The sequence below is a fragment of the Lemur catta genome, chromosome 7 (assembly GCF_020740605.2).
Source record: "Lemur catta isolate mLemCat1 chromosome 7, mLemCat1.pri, whole genome shotgun sequence".
NCBI classification, from domain to species: domain Eukaryota; kingdom Metazoa; phylum Chordata; class Mammalia; order Primates; family Lemuridae; genus Lemur; species Lemur catta.
Window position 1 is genome coordinate 22,351,268 of NC_059134.1, and position 21,071 is coordinate 22,372,338.

General features: G+C 53.5%; 1 protein-coding gene across 1 annotated transcript in view; it reads left to right on the plus strand.

The window, feature by feature from the left end:
* Positions 1 to 19,006: 19,006 nt before the first annotated feature.
* Positions 19,007 to 21,071, plus strand: part of DSCAML1 (DS cell adhesion molecule like 1) — a 326,542-nt gene continuing 324,477 nt past the window's right edge. The window contains exon 1 of the mRNA XM_045556390.1: positions 19,007 to 19,229. Within this exon, the coding sequence (XP_045412346.1) occupies positions 19,184 to 19,229 (46 nt within the window). The 5' untranslated portion in view covers positions 19,007 to 19,183. The remainder of the gene's footprint in view (positions 19,230 to 21,071) is intronic.

The window sequence follows — 21,071 nt, forward strand, 5'->3', positions numbered from 1 at the left end:
TGGCTCCTTCCTTGACCTGCCTTCCCCCTTCCCTCCCTCCCATAATTGTCACGATCCGCTTCTCCAGGTTGGAGCACAAACACAGCCTGGTCTTATTTGTTTTTCAATTAATTGCTTGGGCACCTGCTGCCTATAAAAGCAAGAAGTTCAGTACTGTCATCTGTAGGCCACTCTTCACCCCCTGAATTGACAGGCACCCTGGGGGACAGAGACCTCAGCCTGGTTTCCAAATGTCTAGGGGACGCCTGGAAGGCCCACATTGCTCCTGAAAGCTCGGCCACTTGTCCACAAGGCCGAGTCAGAAGAACGAGGACGAGTGGTTTGAGGAGGAAGGAAAGAGAGTTTACTTTGCAAAGGTGGAAATACAGTAGACCTTCTCGGCTCAAAATTCCAAATTTCCCAAACGTAGGCAGAAATACAGAGCTTTTAAAGGGAGGGTTCTCGGCTTCAGGCAATTACTGTGGTTAACTATTCTAATCCTCCCATCTCTGCCAAAGACAAAGCCTGTGAACTCTGCCAGTGCCCACCTGGGGGCTGGTGCCACCTGGGAGTTTTAACAAAAGACTTAGCCTGCCTCAGGGATGCAGGCCAGGCTGCAGTTCCCAAAAAGAGTGGGGAAAGTTTTAAGGAGACAGAAAATCTCTTTGCCATTTTTTTCCCAGGCCATTCCCTCTGTTACAACATGTTGGAAGTTGTTGGGTCTGTAGGATGCTCGTAAGGCCTCTGCCCCAGGCACTGGGCGCTGCCGTTGGAAGCCTTGGTGTGACCTTGCATAGGAGTTGCTGCAAAGACGCCCTGGGCTGCCAACGTCACACCTGTTTGTGGCCACATTCATGTGCTCTGCCATTTCCCGCAAGCACACTACTGGGCCAGGGTAGGAAGGTGGTGTAGGGTCCTACCACACGTTCCAAGGAAACCAGATCTCTCCCTCTCCCCTTCCTGGTACTAGGCTCAGCCCCCCTTTCCACTCTTGGGGCCAAGGAAGCCCGGATGGACCCACTGTCATTCAGCTATTTGGGTACTGGTTTGGTTAAGCCCAGGGCCAGGGCCCAGGGAGAGGCCATGAGGGTGAGACCATTATTCCGTTTGCTCCTAGCCCCTGCCGTGCAGACAGCAGCCCACCCAGGGCAGCCCCAGCCTGAGGTGCTGTCAGGCTGCTTCTCCCACCGGTGCCCAATTCCTAATGCCCTGTTCCTTGTGAGGCCCCAGGCCTTGCAGCCGGGCCCATCTGGGAGTTTCTGCTCTCAGGACAGAGCCCCTCTTCCGTCTCCCTCCGAGGAGGCTGGAGGGATGGCGGGATCGTGGCACCACCTAGTGTCTGCTTTCCTTATCCGGGTCTGCAAGCTTCCCAGGGAGGGCAGGGGAGGTCTGGCAGGAAAACCAATGAAGCAGCAAGTTGCTGGAGTTCAGCATGAACATGGGGGACCACCATTCTGCTTGGGAATTAAGCTCTTTGTCTTAATCCACTGTCCCCAGGGCCTGAAGACCACCAACCCTCATGGAATCACAGAAGGCTTGAGCAGTGAGGGTCCTTAGAGAGCAAAATAGACAAGTTTCATTTTGCAAAAGGGGAAACCAAGGTCTCAAGAGAAGCAGTGGCTTGTCCAGGGTGACATGGCCAGGCCTTGCCAAGCCAGAGCTAGAGCCCAGCTCTCTGGCTCCTGGTGCAGGGCTCTGCCCACCACACAGACACCCAGGGAGGGTGGGGGAAGGCGGACTCCCCACCCTCGCCTGTGGCTTGGAGAGCTGCGGGGAACGAGAAGGAATGGGGTTGGGGGAGAAGCTCCAGAGGAGGCCAGGAGCCACACAGGGGAAGGCCTGGCAGCTTGCAGCTCACCACCACGGTCTTCATGACACCCTGCTCTGAACGGTGGCTCATCGGTGACAAGTAAAACTTGATAGTCCAACCCCTTAAGTAGGACTCAGCATTTCCGGGCACATGCTTGAACTCTTACACGAGGGTGGGAGAAATGTGCAAGAATGGGCCAGGTGCGGCCAGGGGGCTTTCTGGAGGGGGTGGGCTCCCAAAGCCTCTGGGTGTAGCAGCAAGGCAGATAGGAAGAGGGGTATTCCACGCCTGCGGCCCACTCAGGGAGAAGTAAGAGAAGTGGAGAGGAATCATGATTCTAGAAAGTTCTATTAAGCCTACTGCACACAGAGGGGAATCCCAGCCGCTCTGGAGAGGACATGATCCCACATGAATCACTTCCCCGCTAACCCTGCTGCAAGCCTCCCTCCTTGTGAGACGTGAGGCTTCTCGGGGTCCACCTGATACCCAGAACCCCCGGGCCTGTTGCCTATGAACCTTGGGGTGGGCCCATGAGGGCGGACGCCCGACAAACCCCTGCTCCGGTGACATTCTGAGCTCCGGGACCTGCTCCCCGGCCAGGACTCTCGTGAGCAATTTCCCCTCCCTCTCCAGGAAGGTCACAGGGTCTGGGAGTTGCTGAACTTTCACTTCACTTTGGGATTTTCCACATTGCAGACCGCTATTAAGTCACAGAGAACAACCACGTCTGGGAGGTGATTGCACGGCTTACTGTCAACCGCACGACTTGCACACGGCCAGCCTCGGTCTGAGGGCGCAGTTCCCCCCGTGGCCACCGGGGGGAGCGTGCGGCCGATTCCGAAGGCCCTTTCCGGGCGCTTTCAACTCAGCCTTTGCAGGAGGAGGCGCCCTGCGTGGCCTGCCCCGCGCCCTTTCCTGGGAAAGCCCCGGGCTCTCCTCACCCCGCCTGCACGTCCCCCAGGTCCAGCACTTGCCCCGCTCTGGGGCCATTCGTGGCCGTGGGGTCCTGAGCCCTCGCTCCTTCCAGAAGGCAGAGACCATAGATGATCTGCACGTTTCCCCAGAACCTGGGGTGACCAGGGAGCCTCTAACTCTGGGGTTTGAGAGAATCAAGCCAGGAGCAGGACCCTGAGGAGGGCAGGGACGTCTGTGGGGTGGGAAGGGAAAGAGGTCGGCTGCCTGCGGAGCTCTTCTCAAGCCCAGCTGCAGAGAGTCTGGCTGAATCCAGGGGCATCAGTGGTGTCACCTGTCCACAGGGGAATGTCATGTGGGCTGGAGATAAAGGTCCCAGCCTCGTCGGAGAGCAATGGCTGAGTAGGGCAGGGGACAGCAGGCAGGGGGAACTGATGAGGGCCCAAGGGACACTCCACTTGCCCCTGTGGTCTGGGGAGGGGGCAGACTGCTCTGCCCTGCCCCAGGGGCAGCCTCACCCACCCTGAGAAAGTTCTGTCAGGGCTCCCCAGATCCAAAGGTGCTGCCTTGGACAGTGGGGCCACGAGGCTTTGCCTGAGCCAGCACAGCCCTGGCCGTTCCTCACAGCATCCAGGGACAGGAAGAGCCAGGCACGAGGCCCGGAGGGGCGGGAGCAGAATAATTAGTTCGTGGGCCCAGCAGCGAGCTCTGCCCCATCCTGAGCTTCAGAGCCTACTGCCCACCCCCACCCCCCAGCTTCTGCCTAGCTCTGGGGGTGAGGAACTCACAGGGAGGGCAGAGAGAGAGAGCCCAGTGGGCGCTGGAGCAGGAGGTCTTCTCTCGGTTCTGGATGGCAGTCCCTGGCTGGGTGGCCTGGGGCAGGGCCTCTCCTCCCTGGACTTGGTTTCCCGATGGGAGGAACTACAAGCTTGGACTGGGTGATCTCTGGCTCCTACAGGCTGATCTGTCCAGAGCGCGATCTGGCATGGGCCTCCGATTTTTCTAAGTGCTTTGGGACCTTAGGGGAGATCCCCACCCCACCACACCCCAGCAATCCTGAACTCTCCCTGGTTCAAGGAGCAAGGAGGTGGCCCCCCAAGGAACCCACCCTGAGTATCTCTGCTGGTCCTACCTCTAGAGAAGGGGACAGGCTCCCTGGGCACAGGGGTGGGGTGGAGTGGGATGGGGCTGGGGGTGCTGTGCTCAGGAAGGGCCCAGGGCAGGGGGCCGTTGAGTCTTCCCCCAGGCCCTGTCCTCCTGCTCCTGGGCCGCGGGCAGGGAGATCAATCACTTCCCTGTTGACCCGCGGCCCAGGCAGCTGAGCTCTGAACTACAGTTCAGCAGGGGCCTCTGGGGGGTGGTTAATCTGCGCCTCGACAAGCACCTGTTCTTCATTCTCCACTGACAAATGCTTGGCCAGGGGAGATCAGAGGCAAAGCCATCGTCACTCGCCATCGTCACTCGGCCCTGTCCTGGCAGGGAGTCGCTGGCTGGGAAGATGGATCCAGGGCCACAGCAGCCTCCATTGGGGCCTGGAGGGGGCAGCACTGAGCCAGGGAGAGCCAGGGCAGTGCCTGAGTGTCTTGGCTTTGGAAGAAACCCGGGGCTCAGGCTCAGCGTCCCCTCCCAGGCTCTGGCTGCCAGACTGGGGACACTTTATGTTGCTTGCGGTTGAGCGATGGAGGGCTTGGAAGGAAATCCCCTTTAGAACTTTGAACCTTGGTGCCCTGAGCTTCATCCTGACACTGGAGGGACAAGGAAGGTGGCAACAAGCGATGGGGGTGAGGGGGCATGAATGGACCTCATGCCCGGAAGGGACTGGAACTAGCTACATCCGGCAGCTCCCCACGCCTTGATTTGTTGGACGTATTTTCCAGGACTTGCTGGGCTGCCTGCTCTGACCCTGAGCTACACCCATAGTCCCCCACCCCAGGAGGCCTTCTGTCCCGCAGGCTGCTATTGTCTTTAGATCTCCGTACTTGGCTCCCTGTCCAAGAAATTCTCACTGTTGCTGTCCTGAGGGCTTCTTTGGTGTCACCAAGAGAAATTCCGCAGGTGAGCAGGCAGGGAGGGTGGAAGAGGGGAGATTCCAAGCTGGGGCAGCATCTGTGGCCCCAGGACACCTGCCTGCCGCTCTGGGCAGACCACGCTGTAGAAAGCGGAAAACTGGCTTTGTGGCCAGCTTCGTCCCTGGCCTGCTGTGTGACCTTGGGAAGGCCCTTGTCTGTCTCTGGACTTGGCACCCACACACCCCACAAATACACAGTCGCTTCCTCCTAGCAGTGAGCGGAGGCTCCCGGCAAGTGATGAAGCAGACAAAAAGACACACTCGACAAAGCAGGGCAGATGAGGCTGGCCTGGCCCGCAGCCAGGACGTGTTGAATTCTCTCTTGGCCTTTGTTTCCTCAAAGGCCCGTCAGTCACTCACCGCGTGCGTGCCAGACCAGCCTGCCCAGGAACCCCGCATCCCCAGCTCTGAAGTAAATGCCACTTCGGGTCGCGTGTCTGAGGACCATATGCTCCCGACACAGTTAATAAAATCACCCAGGAGAAGCCCGGAGCCCCGAGACGCCACTTGGGGAGCAGGAGTGGGACGGGCCCAGCTGGGCCTCTGCTGTTCCAGGACCCTTCCCGAGCCACCCTCTCCAGCACCCTGGGCACCTGCCAGGGGACCCCGCATCTCCTGAGTTCTGGGCATCCCTACCGGTCTGAGCGCCCCTACATGCTACATGGGGGCAGCGATTGCGTCTGATAGTTCACCCTCCAATCCCCACTGCCTAGCCCTGTTCCAGGAAGTACATGCTCAGAAAATGTTTGTTGAATGAATGCATGACTGGCTGACGAGAGGAATGAATGAATGATGATACCAACAGCTGGACTAGCTCCCTAGCAGCGAGGGGAGTTGGTGGGGGCTGGAGTCTGAGTGGGTGGCTGGGGTTGTGCGGGAGTGTGCTCGCTCACTTGAGGTGGGGGATGTTTGGGATTTGTCCCAGTGACAGCCATCATTTCTTCCTTGGCGTCACAGTTAAGGTCACAGCCTTTGGAATCAGCAGACTGGGGCTGAGCCCCGGCTTAACCAATTATGAACTATGTGGCTATGGGCATGCTCACCCTGAGCCTCAGTTTCCCCAAATGGAGAAACAATTTGTCACATGTGGAGGTTCCTCGCTCGAAGCCAGCGCTCTGTGGACAGCGGCTGTTAGGACTGTTAGCTCTAAGCTCTTTTTAGCACCAACACGTGGTGCTGCTGGCTTTCCTGGGCCCTGCCAGGCATCAAAGCCCCGTCCCCTTAGTGCTGCAATGTCTGGGAAATTCTGCCGGTGCCTTGTTCCAGGCACGGTGTTCTCAGACTGGCCTGGTCAGGGGGAGGCCGGGGCAGCCCCAGCCCCACGCACGCCTTGGCGCCATTCGAGCCACGATGTACACTTGTCTGGCTCAGCCTTGGGAAGGCCCCACCTCCGGGGCCCTCTGCCAGCCGGGCCGTGGGTGCCCCGTTTCCCTGGAGGCTGGAAGAGGGGGTCCACGGCTACTCTGCTGGGACCAGGGAGGATTTGTGGGAAAAGTTTCCTGGTTATAGGTTTCCCCTGTGTATGTGTCTGTGAGTGTGTGAGTGTGAGTGTGCAAATGTGTGAGTGTGTGCGAGTGTGTGTGTGTGAGTGTCTGTGAATGTTTGTGAGTGTGTGAGTGTGGTGTGTGTCTTTGAGTGTGTGTGTGTATGTGTGGATGCCTCATTTAATGAAGGGGCTCAGTGCAGAGCTCCAGGGTGGTGTGGGTGGGTCCCACTCAGGTGGCCCGGAAGTCAACTGCCACATCGTCACTCCTGGAAAGGGCAGTCTAGGAAGGACCAGCGCCCTCTTCCCTGCCCTGCCTGGCCCCTGGGCGTGGCTCTGCTCTCTGGAGAGGACACCCTGCCACCTCATCTGATGAGGAGTGTGAGTGTCTGAGTGTGTGTGTGAGTGTGAGTGTGTGTGTTGCTAGCTGTGTTGGGCTGCGGAGGAGCAGAGCAACCCAGGAGACAGGGAGGGTGCAAGAGGGTGGCCCTGACATCTGGGGACCTGGGAAACAGTCGGGCTCCCCCTGGCAGAAACGGTCAGGAGACCCTTTCTGGGCTCAGCACCACCCCTGATAATGAGGGGCCCAGATTGGAGGTCGCCGCCCGTCCCTTGCAGCCGTTCTCAGAGGCCGGCGTGGACACAGGTGAGGGCAGGAGGCGAGCCTGGACCCCAGCTTTGCCTGTGAGATGCAACTTGGGGTGAAGGGCAGGCCCCGTGTGGTTGAGGACTTGAGCTGGGCTGGCACCCAGCCTGCGGTGCCACCGTCCCATCTTGTGGCACTAGAGGGAGGCAGACAACCAGATTCCCTGTGTGGAGGCCTGGGCATGGAGGTTCAGAGGACAGCAGAAACATGCCCAGCAGTGGCTGAGGTGGCAGGATGTCTTCTCCAGAGAGCAGAGCCACGCCCAGGGGCCAGGCAGGGCAGGGAAGAGGGCGCTGGTCCTTCCCAGACTGCCCTTCCCAGGAGTGATGATGTGGCAGCTGACTTCCGGGCCACCTGTGTGGGACCCACCCACGCCAGCCTGGAGCTCTGCACTGAGCCCCTTCACCAAATGAGGCAAGACCTCTCCTGATCCTGGGGTCTCTGGACAAGCTCCTGAGGTCACCTTTCCCAAATTTGGGGCATTCCCCAACAGTTTTTGAAGACTCGCTCTCTTCTAGATCATTTTCCCTGCTCCCAGACCTCGCAGTGACGATGGTATGAAGCAGGAATGTGCAGTGGAGGGCTGCCAACGAGGGGGGACAGACTCGGGGGTGAGCTTGGCTCTGCTGCTGACCAGCTGGGCAGCACTGGGCAAGTTCCTGAACCTCGGTTTCCTTACCTGTAAGATGGGAATTATAATACCCAACTCATTAAAGAAATTGAATGAGATCACGTGTGTAGACAAGATATGCAAGCCATAAAGTGCTACGAAAATGTAAAGTGGGTTTTCATTGAAGGATGAAGCAATGTTAACTGAGGTTTCCACTGAGTTGGGTGACTGCATGTTTTTCACTCATTCAGCAAATTTTTATTGAATATTGAATACGTGACAGGCACTGCATTAGATGTTTTGACAAGCTTACGTGGAAATTGGTTGTGACACTACAGAACACAAAGCCATAGCAGATCTTCTAGTCCAGGGTTTCCCAGATGCCAGTCCCAAGACCCACGGTAGGCTGCTTCCATCCAAATACCTGGGAATTATAAAATACAGATTTCTGATTCTGTAGCCTGGGATCTCTCTCCTCACCTGTGTGTGCGTGCGTGTGTGTGTGTGTGTGTGTGTGTGTGTGTGTGTGTAATTGTGTAGTTGAGTTTGGGAGCCGCTGAGACCCAGAGATGGGAGACGCTCTCAGAGGACCACATGTCACATGCAAGGTCTCCGGGAGTCCCTGTACCTTTTACCCTTTCCCAGAGGGGCAAGGACCACCACAGTCTCAGGTCTCCTCCCAAATGTGTGGTCTACAGGGATGTGTCTTGGCAGAGTGCCCAGGATATGGAATCAGAACGCTTTTGATTCCATATTCTGTCCTCTAGTAGCTCTGTCATTTAGTGACTGCATAATCTTTAGCAGGTCACTTGCCTTCTGAACTCAGTTTTCTCATCTGTAAAACGGGAGTATTGATGTCTGTCTTGCTGTGGGGTCTTCATGTGAACATACTTTGAAGGTTGCAAAGCTCCACTTGTTAAATCTGAATAGAGTCAGACCCAGACTGACTATTCACAGGAGAAACCCTACAGGCTGAACTGTCTTCCACTTTCTCCAAGTCCAGCTGGATCTAGTATTGAAAGAGAATCCTCTGGATGGAGAACACCCCCACCCCTCCCAAAGCTTTCCGAGACTCAGTCTTTGGGCGACACCTGCTGGCCAAGACAAGTACTGCATCCTCCTCTAGAAAAAAATGACTCGGGAGAGAAAACTTGCCCATCACCTTGGACATTCACGATCACGCTGCAAGACAGGTGTTAAATTCCAATTTCTACAGATGCAAAAAGTGAGACATGATCCTCACATCTCATGAGAGGCACAGTGAAGCTGTGACTGCAGGTGCTTCAGCTACATCTCGTGCATACTTCTTGCCCTTAGACTGGGCAGAGTGGGGCATCATTCCCTCCCAGGCGGAGGAGACCCCTCTAAATTGTCCTGAAGTAGGAACTGGGATTTGGGCCATGGCAGGGTTGGTGGAGAAAGACTTGTCCTTGTGTCAACAACCCCCGCCCCAGGCAGAAGACCACCATATCCGGTTGTTCCCCAACTCCTGGGGAGCTAGACTTAAAGCAGGGGCTCCACCCACATAAAGACACTCCGAGGAGGCTCAGAGAGGCCATTTGGCCAGGCTGTGAGGTGAGGGCTGGGGACAGGCTGCCCCATGAACCAGTTGCATCTGTGCCCACAGGCTCAGCTGTTTGGGGGCAGTGGCTAGCCTGAAGTCTGGTGGTTGGGGGTAGACCTGGTCTAGGGTACTTCTCAGTCAGCTGGGCATAAAGTATTGTGACTGAGAATGAAGATTTGGCCTTATCTTTTAGAGATGCACACTGAAAGATCAATGGACAAAATTATTTATTTTAAAGAAATTCATGGTGATGGGAGGGGAGCATACAGGGGGTATAGATAAAACAAGATTGGCCATGAGTCAACTATCGTTGGAGCTGGGGAATGGGTATGTGGAAATTCGTTATGCTATTCTTTATACTTTTGTATATATTTGAAATTTTCCATCTTAACCTTTTAAAAAAATGTAACAGCCGAAACACCACCAATGTCAACACAAAGAATGAAGACTCTGAAGTCAGACCACCCAGCTCAAAGCTTCAGCATCTAACACTTACTAGCTGTATGCTTTGGACAAGGTAGTTAGTTTCTCAGTTTTATTCTCTGTAAAATGGGGATGATCATAATTATACCTGTGTTATAGTGTTGTTTTGAGGATTAACTGAGATTATGCATCTAAAGTATTTAGCACAGTACTAGGTCCACAGTAGGTGCTCAATTATAATAACCGTTATTATTAGGACTCCACAGCCCTGGTTATAATTTGCCAAAGGAAGAAGCTACTTTGGTTCATTTAGACAAACAACTGGACAATCTAGTTCAGCTCTGGGTTCTAACTGATGAGTCTTTCAAGACACAGCCCAGAGCCACCAAGTGTCAGGTGTGAGGGTGTCTCAGATAGGTAGACACACACCATAGAGCCAGGCTTTCCTGAAACCCCGCAGGGAGGCCCTTTTCCTGATACCTCCTTTTCCCTGTCGCTTTGGCTGTCCTGGGACTCAAGCCCAACTCACATCCTACCTTGGTTTTTGCTGACCACGCCTGTCTCTGAGCTTAAGCAGCTCTCTTCACAGACTCATCAAACGTCAGGCCTAGACAACATTTAAAACGTCATCTAACACAACCAGGCCTTTATAGCTTCATCCAACAAATACTGATTGGAGACCTGCCTTGGGCCCAGCACCACCCTGGGCACTGAGGCTGGAGTGGCAAGCAAGGCAGACACAGTGCCTGGGCAAGAGACTAAGGACAACATGGCCTGGGACATAAATGCCACTTACAGAGGGTAGCCTGGTAGTCAGAAGCCCTGGACCTTAGCCCTGCCTGTCCCTCACAGGCCGGTGACCTGGGATGGCCTTCACCTGCCGGCCACTGTTTCCGCTTCAGCGGTACAAAGTGCCTGCAGGAGATGCTGTCCAGCTGCCCTGCCCTGACCTGCTGACTCTGAGCATGTGGGCCTCATGGTGTTGCTCTTTAAACATCTTCTTCCCATCTGGAGTGCAAGCTCCCCAAGCGCAAGGACCCCATGCTAAACTTTTCCGGAATCCAGGAGTTTCTTGCACAGGGGCTGGGCAGAAACTTGCCAAAAGAATGAATAAACTGACCAAATGTGCTTCCTCTAGGTCAAGTGTGGGCCAGAAGCAGTGAAAGAACAGTTTTTACATGAGGAACAGTGGGAAATGGATCCCCAAATACCTTATACTGTATCAACCACTTAGAGTTTTGCAATGTCCACCGGCATATTAAAGGCACTGGGAAGTCCTGCACTAAAAGAAACCTATTTGCCTTTGGTTATTCCAGTGTTTTCCAAACCTATTTGACCATGAGTTAAGTTTTGCACATCACCTGTCACCTCCTTATGAAACACTTGCAAAATGCTGTATGGGATTGTTTCATGTGTTCAACTGGGTTTGTTAAAAGTAAAGTCAAGTTTGCTAAAGATATTAGGCTTTCAATGCCATTGTGGCATGAAATGGGGACCTCTTGCTCCCCGTTGCTGCATTCTTGGCTGAGCTCTGCCATCCTCCCTGGGGCTGGGCTAGGACTTTAGATGACATGCAGAGTGTCACCCACTGTGTGTGAGTGGTGTGTTTGACCCAGGCAGCACCCGGTCTCCCAATGTTCAATACATGATGTATCTAATCATGCTCCCCCCTCCCAAATAATCTACATCAGCATTACAGGGCTGGGGAGACCGGTTCAGTAGCAGCTCATGGGAAAGGGGTCCAGATTTATTGGCATGTCAGCCCAAAAAGCCAATAAAATATTGGGCAATAGGAAGAGAAGCTCAGATACCTACCAAGGGGGTGACAGTCCTGTGCTTGGGGCTACTTGGACCTTAGTTTGATTATTGGGTTTGTTCTGTTTTAAGAGACATGTTATTTAAATTGAGTATAAGCAAAAAGGGACACCAGCATAATGAAGGGTCTAGAAATTATGTCAGAAAAGGAAAGTCTAACAGAAATAGGCTATGTAGCCTGGCAAAAGGAAGCTTGGGGGGCCTGCAGCAACTGTCCTCAAATATTTGAGAAGCCATCATCTGGCAGAGATCAGGCACATCCTATAAACTCCAGAGGGCTAAGGCAGATTTGGGTTCAATAAAGAAGCACGTGTACATGATTGAAATTAGGATAAACTACCGCGTGGGGAGGGAGCCCCTGTCATTGGTGGCATTCAACACAGACTGAGTGAGTGCCTGTCTGGGTGGTGCAGAGAGAGACCATGGGTATGAGATGGGGCCAGGTGTGGTGTCCACCTTCGCTGTCCCAAACAGCATTCCACTCACCACTAGGACACCCCTGGCACTGTGACTTTGGCCTCCAGCAGGTGGAATTTTGGGTCTGCACACTTCTCCCACTCGGAGTGGCTGGAGGGGCTTGCTGGTGTCTTCTAGCGATTCCTGGGCTTTGAGGAGTGCCGCAGTCCTCCATGTTGGCAGCCTGTCACAGTGACAGGAGGGATTTTGTCCTACAGAGAGACAGCAGAGGGGACTAGGACAGCACTAAGCTGTCTTCCATCCTGAGATCCTCCAGTGTGGAGATTGGCAGGTCCAGCCCAGGGAGAAGTGGCCAGATTTTCTAGAAAGAGGACTTTTGTCATCCAAGTCAAGGTCACCACCATGGTCGTGGGCCTTGACTTCCTCTTCTCTGGGGAGGAAAAGCTCTTCAAGAGGGCTGTGGCACTTTTAAGTCCCTTCTGTGTGAATAGCACTGCACAAATACACAATTTACACACAGACTCAAGACTTCGGAGGCACGGGAGGGGCCCTGGCCAGAATCCAGATAACCTGGTCCTGGGCCCAGTCCCGCTGCCACAGCGCGGCTTGAGGACAACTCCTGGGGCGAATTCAGGTCTGGCAGGATCTGAAGCTTAGACCATTTAGGGGGAGCCTCTTTGAGGAAAACAATACAAAATTAGATACAAATGTGATTCTTCATTTAGAATCATAAAAAGAAATTGCAACAAATTCCAAATCTTGGAAGAACTGACAAATACTACAAACATCACAAAATCTGGACAGATAACATATTTGTATTAACTAACCGCCTGACACACCTCTACAATACTTTAAAAATTAAAAAAAAATTTTTTTTAATATAACTTCTGCTCACGATTTTACGCAGACCAGCTTCGGGTTCCACACATTTCAAACCTCGTCTCTCCTCCCTTCCCCTCACCTCTGGTACAGGCACCTGGAGCCACAGTCATACTGTGATACAACTTCTGGCCCCGAAATGCTGTCGCAAAGCCAAGCGGGTTGGCTTGTTGGGTAGTAGGAGCATTGCTGGGAGCCGCCCCCTACCCTGGGAGGCTGTGTACTTGCCTGTGAGCCACATTGGCCCATCCCATGGAGCCCAAGCCTGAGGCAGACCCCGAAATGGTCACCAAACCCACTGGAAAGTCAGAGCAGAAAAGAGTAGCGGCCACAACTGATTTCAGTTAAGCTATATTATTGCACGAATTTTTCAATATCTGATCATATGAACACGTTACTGCGGACCTAAAGGATTCTGAAGCTTGAGCTATATAAGCGTCATGGTATTATATACTTCTCCCTCTGGGCACATCACAAACCCCTCTGAGCTTCAGTTTCTTCACCTGTAAAACGAGCAAAACAATTCTGGCCCCATCTGTCCATTTTTGGTGAGGATCAAACATGAAAGAAAGCATGAAGGCTTTGGAACCCAATAGCGCTGCCACACGTGGTCATGACAATGACCATGAAGACAGCAGTGATGCGGGCTGAGCAGGTATTTGCCGAGACTTCTTTGGTTTTAGGGGTCAATACTGCAGGCTCCCTCGTTCTGCCAAGTGCTCACCCTTAGAGGCCAGAAACAAAGCTTAAGGCTTTGGTCCCAGTTAAAGGACATCCCTCTGGAAGGCATGACACGTGAGGCTGTAATCAGGTAATTGCAACCTTGTGAGAATGAGCCCGTCTAGTCGCTAAATCAACATTTACTGAGTACTCCCCCAGTGCAAGGAGGCACCAGGCTGGGGCCTGGAGGTACAAACCGAATGGGTTAGGAGCCCAGCATCTAGAAGGGGAGACAGATCAGACATGTGCACAAATACCCACAGTTCAAAGGGAGAGAGCCACAGGCCAGGTAGATGTCTGGGGCAGCTGAAGCCCAGGGAGGCCTGGTCAGGGACAGCTGAGGGTGCCTGGCCAGAGCTTGCCGAGTGAGCAGCCTTACCCAGGTGAAGAAGGGGACACTGGATACTTGAGAAAGGGGAGGGTTTCCAGCATAGAAGATACTTACATAAAACTGGAGCACATTTCTGAGTGTCTCGTGGGCCAGAAGAAATGCAAGAAGACTTGGGAACCCAGAGAATTTAGCTCCACTCTCTGAATTTTCCTTTTTTTCTATCTCTGTTAGTTTATATGCCTTCCACCCTACCCCCACCCCCACCCCTAGAGAGAAATGGGACTTCAGCTCCATAGAATTCAGACTTTGTAGAACCTCTCTGGGTTGGCTTCTCGGCAATATCAGAGTTGTGAGCTGAGAAAGAACAGCAGGAGAGGGGCCATAATTGTTCAGGGGACTCCTGCCTTGTTGGTGGCTCTCACAGCTCCTGACCAATCATCCTGGGGTCACTGCTAAGACAGTGGCCTGAACAAAGCTATGGGACCCCAGAGACCCCATCAGCCTCAGGGCTTTGTACTCTTTGCTCTATTGAGCGCAAAACCATGACGTTATAATATAATTGAAAATGCTGAGAGGATAAGAGGCAAAGATACCTCTGGGCTAAGCAGATAGAATTTTGGTTTAAGGAGCACCTGGGTAACTTAATGATACTACTTTTGTATATAGGCATCATAGTCTATGAATTGTAGCAATTCATCTCATCTCAAGAAGAAAGAAGTATTTTAGACACGTGTATGCATTTGAATCAAAAACTGTTTATTTTGTGTAAGGTTGTGTGCTTGTTTGCTTCTGAGTATCTGTGCATACACATTTGTATTCCTGCTTCTTTGCCTGCATTAGAGAACACGCGTACATCTATGGATACACACTTAGGTGGAGAGGACTGGGGCGTGTGTATATTTGCTTGTGTTCACCTTGTCCTGGGTGTTAGGAAGGGACCTTGGTGATCAGTCTAGTCCAACTCTATCACTTCTCTGGTGAAGAAACTGAGAAAGGCAAAGTGACTTGTCCAAGATCACGCAGCTGGCTATAGTGACAGAGATGACAGTAGAACGTGGGATTTTTGATTTGTAGTCCAGGACTCTTTCTATAATGTTAAAATCAATTACAAATAAAAAAAAAAAAAGCAGGCAAATCCTTGCTTTTGTCCTCCCCCAATCAATGAGCAACTATTAACAAGGTCAATCTTGAATTAGCTATATAACCTCAAATGTTAAGTTTTTAAGATTGACCTGTCAGTATTGATTGCTTTTATGCAAACCATATGTATACGCAAATTGTCAAAGAATTTCAGAGCACATATGAAGGCTTTGTTAAAATAACTATGTGCCTTTGTTTTTGAAGAAAAGTCTTCAAAATATATAAGCTTATTGTTTGAGCTAAACAATAAAAACATCTGTTATTTCTCATGATGGCTCTAGCCTTAATATAACATGGCAAAATAATACCCCCTAAATATCCATGATTAACCTGAATTGGAAAGGGCTCACCTCCCAGTGACTTCATGTAGCTGCTTCAACCAGCGTTGGTAAAAAACACAACACAAAAGCCAAAAAAAAAAAGCCAGATCATCACCTAGTGTTCTGATGCGACAAAATATTGAAACTAATCACTGCTTTTAAATGGATGGTGTGTCCCTACTAGAAATGAATTCCACAAATTTGAGGATTAGAAAAAAGATTACAGCATGTGCATAGGTGCCAGTGCAGAATTTCTGGATTGTGTTCAAATCGCATTTGAGCGCAGGTGTGCCTGTCATTAAGTGTTTATGTTTACCTGTACACAGGAATGTTTGCCTGGGCAACTGTGTTTGTTCTCACCTTGGTATGCATATATTTGTGTGTGGGTGTGAGGGTTTCCATCCAATTGGGACTGTGAAGGAACTGTCCCTTTTATCAAAATAAAACAGCCCCTCCAAAACGTCAGCTGTGGAGGGAATGGCTGGGTTTAAGGTGGGTGTGGGGTGGGACAATCCTCCCGACTCTTTTCCCTCGAGGGTCCTTTTTCCCTTGGTGTCCCCTCGAGAGGATTCTTGCTCACCCTGTCACCCTAGGTCCCCACCCCACAACTCCTGTTGAAGAGGAGGCTTCTGAACACGTCTGAGCCAACCTGTCATTTTCAAAGATATTTTCCTGAATACTAAGGAGGAACAAAATGTAGGAAATGGAAAATACAAAAAGCATAAGGACTGTCTGTTTTGGGGTCCTTCTCTTGTTAGCAGTCTTCCTGCCTCAAAGTGCTCCTTCCGTGTTCCTGCCGCCTCTTGCCTGGATTCCCCACTCCTTAGCTCTGGCCTTGTCACAGCATGGAGCACAGATGTCATCCCAACATCCTCCCAGTAGAGCTGTTCCCTCCTCCCAACCCCCACCGGTCAAGGTCCCTGTGAACAAAGCCAATAATGTGGGTGATGTTTACCTGCACTTGCTGTGTGCCAGCCACTGGGCTTGTCTTCTTTAACCCTCACTGTGACTTTCTGAGGTTGATGCTGGGGCTGCCACAGGTAAGGGAACTGTGGCTTGGCACACACAAATTTCCCAAGGCACACAGCTGGTAAGGGGCAGAGTTGGGCTGAGAACTCAGCTCTTTGTCATTCCAAAGCCAAGCTCCTAACCCTGACATTATAATGCCTCCTTTTGCTAGGAGGAGTCCCCAGACCTGCCCTCCCCACCTGCCCTCCCCCTCTATTCCCACATAAGCCTCCAGACTGTAGTTACCGACACAATGAATGACCTTACCCTTCAGGTAACACAGGTTGTGGGCCCTTAAAGGTCCCCATGTGTAATCTGTATAAAAGGGACAGCCGGTTATAGGACGTACTTCAGGTGCATGAGAAAGGGGGGTCCTCCTTTACCTCCAGCATGTGGGGAGGCATGGAGCTGGAGCAGCTGTGCTGAACCCCCCAGGCCCACTCCACGCCGCCTCCCCAGCAGACAGCAGACCCTTTCATCCTGTCTGACTTAGCGGTTTATTTTAGGCATGGCCTGACCAGGTGCTCTGGGTCAATAGGCTTAGTTTTAAATAACTGGATTCCTCTCAATGACCGTCTTCTTTAGAAGGGAAGGGGCGTGATGGAAGAATGAGCCCAGCAGGCTGAGGGTGGTGGGGGAAGGGAGCTAAGCCAGGAGGCCGGAAATGCATGACCTCTGTCACTCCCTGCAGGACCTCGGGGCTTCCCACTCTGGGCCTCAGTTTCCTCATTTGGAAAGCAGAAGATTGGGCTGGGTCATCTCAAACATCCCTTGCAGTCTCTGTTCTATGCCTGTCTTGGAATGACAAAACATCTCATGAAAAAGCATCTCAGAGTGGTGATTCGCCATCACGGAGCCACCAAGGGAGGCAGTGCCACATAGAGCCAGCAATGCTGCTCTGGATTAAGGAGACCTGGGTTCCAGTCTTACTTTTGATACAAACTCAGTGACCTTGAACAAGCTAAGCCTCAATTTTCTCACCTGTTTAAAAGGGGGCTGATAAAATTTCAAAGGATAGTGTGAGGATTACAGAGAGCAACTGCAGGTGAGAGCCCTTTAAACTCTTGAAGTACTATATAAAAAAATAAATGCTCCCGGCAATTCCTCAAAAAGTTAAACACAAAATTACCAAATGATCCAGCAATTCTACTTCTGGGTACATACTCAAAAGAATTGAAAGCAGGCATGCAAAGAGATATTTGTACACCCATGTTCATAGCAGCATTATTCGAAATAGCCAAAAGGTGGAAGCAACTCAAGTGTTCACTGGCAGATGAATGGATGAACAAAGTGTGGATATAAACAGGGTGGAATATTATTCAACCATAAAAAGGAATAAAATTCTGACATATGCTACAACATGGTTGGACCTTGAAAACATTAAATGAAATAAGCCAGACACAAGAGGACAAATACTATATGATTACGCTCATATAAGGTACCTAGAATAGGCAAATTCATGGAGACAGAAAGTAGAATGACAGTTTCTAGGAACTGGCGGGGGAGCAGGGGGGAATCGGGAGTTATTGTTTAATGGGTGCAGAGTTTCTGTTTGGGATGATGGAAAAGTTTTGGAAAGGATGAGTGGTGATGGTAGCACAACATTGTGAATGTATTTAAGACCACTGCATAGTACACTTAAGATAGTTAAAATGGTACGTGTTCTGTTATGTATATTTTAATATATTAAAAAAAGCAAATGCACACTTTTCAAAATCTGGCTAAAATTTCGAGGGATATTTTGGCAAAACCTGGGGATGAGGGGTCCCTGTTCTCCTGCTTGAACTTGGGCCAGACATTTTGGAGAAGAAAATTATCTTCCTGTGTCAGGTGGAGCTAATCAGCAGCCTCTCTCCCTCCCTCCAACCTTCACACTCCACTCCTCGCTGGTGCCCAGGTAGAGCCAAGTGGCCAGGGCACATCCAAGGCGACCCCTAGAACCCTACAAAAGGGAGGGTCCAGTCTTGGCTTCTAGTCCATTCTCAGGGCTACCGTGGACCCCTGTTCTGGATTTTCTGTGGCCCCTTATTTTGGAAGTAAGACAAAAGGAGAGTGTTCCAACCTTATCAACTTGTCACAGCAGACCTGGCTCAGCCATGCCTGTGTCTTCAGCTCCTAACACAGTGCATGGCACACAGCAGGTGCTCAACATTCATTTTGTAAATGAGAAGATGCCCTCACTCAAGTCCTGTTCAATGCCAACTTTATATAGACTAGTATAAGGAATAAAACAATTTCTGCTGGGCAAGAGAGCTATGGGAGGCGGGCAGGTGCAGATAAGGAGGAAGCTACACAGGTATAGCTACATTAAACTGTCGACTGCAAATAATTGTTTAAATAGTCACAATGTGCCAAGTGCTGAGGAAAATTCGGACAGAGTGCTGGAAGGTGGCTGCCCTCGGCCGGGGCTCTGCAGAAGGCAAGCTTGCAGAAGCAAGGAGAAGTCGGAAGGGCATGCAGCTACGAGCTTTGGGTGGGGAGTAGCACCAGGCGGCACGGAAAGATCTTAGTCTTGATTTTACCCAGAGCACCCATGGTCCCCCATCCCAGGGGGTAAACTGAGTCTGAAAGTGGTAGGAAGCATGTGCCCCAGGTTACTGAGCCAGTAGAAACGGGGCGTCCTTGGCCCGAGCATGGCAGGCTCTTGGCACATGTATGACACATGCCTGTGCGCGACCACAGCTCCAAGCCGGTGGGGGACAGGGACCCCTCGCCTCTCAGACAGCGAAGCCAGATCGGGGCCCATCTGGTCTGGGCCCCGCCCCCGTCTCTGGGCTTGTGGGGCTGGGGGCCGTCAGGGCTCAGGGCTCTCGCTGCGATCACCACCCGGGGTGCCGCGGGGGGGCGGGGAGAGCGGCCGCCTAGCCCAGCCCCGCGGATGACAGGAGCCGGGGAGCCGAGGAGGGAGGAGCCGCCGCCGCCGCGGAGCGCTGGGCTGAGGAGCAGAGAGAGCGGGGCGCGGAGTGCGGGCGGCTGGGAGCGCGCTGAGCGGGGGAGAGGCGCTGCCGCACGGCCGGCCACAGGACCACCTCCCCGGAGAATAGGGCCTCTTTATGGCATGTGGCTGGTAACTTTCCTCCTGCTCCTGGACTCTTTACACAAAGGTGAGACCTGCGCGGGCGGCGGGGCGGCGGAGGCGGCGGGGCCGGGGTGCGCGCGGCTGGAGGCGAGGCGAGGTGCCCGGAGCACTCCAAGTGCCCGGGGGACCGACCCCTGTGCACGGCCCCGGGTGGGGCGCAGAGGGGTGGGGCAAGCACCCGGAGAGGGGCCGAGTGAGAGTCAGCCCGGGACCGCTCGGCCAGCCACCGGCGCCTGCCGTTTTGGGGTGCGCCCGTGGGGGTGGTGGCGAAGGAGCCCCTCATCTCCCTGCTCCATAGCGGGCCGCAGTTCTACCCTGGACCCCTCCCCCAGCCCCTTGCCCGCTTCCTGCGGCTTGGTGGCGCTGGGACCCGGAGTACCCTCCGAGTCGAGGGGTCCTCAGGCCGTGACTCTTCACCTAGGAGTCCCGGCTTGTTTGAGCCTCGGACTCGGCGGCTCACTCCTCCTCTGCATCTGCGCGCCCCTCGACCGCCCCGGACCCCCGCCCTGGCACGAATGCGGGCGCACTGCATGGCGCTTATCCGTGCGTTGGTTGGATGCAGGGCGGGGATAGCTGGGGGTCCTGAGAGCTGGGGGTCCCTCGGGTAGCAAGTTTGTTCTCTAAACCCCGAGGTCACCCTCCTCCACCCCACCCCTCTGCCCCAGGCGCTAGCCCTGGTTTCGCTGCGCCACCGTGGCCACCTCGGGCAGCGCGCCCCAAGGTGCGAGATTCTCCGCTTCCGCGCCTGGCCAGCCGGACCTGGGGACAAGTCTTCGGGCTGGGGGGCGTGTCCCTCTTTCCGGAGAGAAGGGGTTGCTAGGGGTGGGTCCAGGTGTCCGGCATGTCCAGACCTGCCGCTGGGGCGCCGCGCACCTGATCCGCAAGGTAGCTGGGACTGGGAGGTTGGAAGAGGGCAGACATTTCCGACTGAAGCCACCTGGGCACCGAGTCGGAACCAGGCTGGCGCTGGCGGTCGGGTTTCCAGGCTATCGCAGAGGACGTGCCGCGGGGCGCGCAGATGGCGGGAGATGAGGCGGCCGAACTCTGCGCCCTTGCGCGGCAGAGCACACACGCTCAAACAAGCTCAGCTTTACCTGTGCAGCCCTCTAACTTTTCTCCTTCGCGCCCTAGGGGCGGCCTCTTCCCCTCTATGTCCGGCGGTTGCCCTGGCAGAGCAGCAACTCTTGACCCCTAGGCCACGAGGAAGGGCAATCCAGCAGAGGATTGGCGCCTGGGGAGGGGTCCAGTCCTACCCTGCCCAAGCCCCAGGGGTCCGGAGTCTGCAATATATGGGGGACTGGAGGGAGGAGGGTAACCCTTATTTGTAGATACCGCGGGGTCAAAGCCAGACTGAAGGCCAGGGTGCTGCTGGCGTTTGCTGAGAGATCAGGATGCGGGACTCGGGGTGGCCTCGGAATTGTGGACAAAGTCGTTGAGTTTCTCAGACCCAGTGGGGTCCACTGGGTGACACACCAAGGCTGGGCTCAGTTGTTTAACCCTTTGCCCCCCACGTCACACCCCTTCATCCCACCTTAGCAGAGCGACAAGCCTGCCTCCTGTTCAACCCCCCGCCCCCCAGTCTCCCTCTCCCCAGGCTCTTCCTGCTTCCCTCTGCCCCCGCAGGCTGGCTGGGCTCACAGCTTTAATTACATTAATATTAAAAATACATAAGGTGAGGAGCGGCTTTCTCTCTCAATAGCTCTCTCTCCACCCCCCACCCCTTTCCCATTTTGTCAGGGGAGAAAGCACAGGCCAGAGCTGCTGCCACACTCGTGCCCAGCTTTGTCCTCAACGCGCCCCCCGCCCAACAGTCCCCCCCCCACTCTCTGGAGACCTCTTCCAGAACAGCCCATTCCCCAGGAGTGGA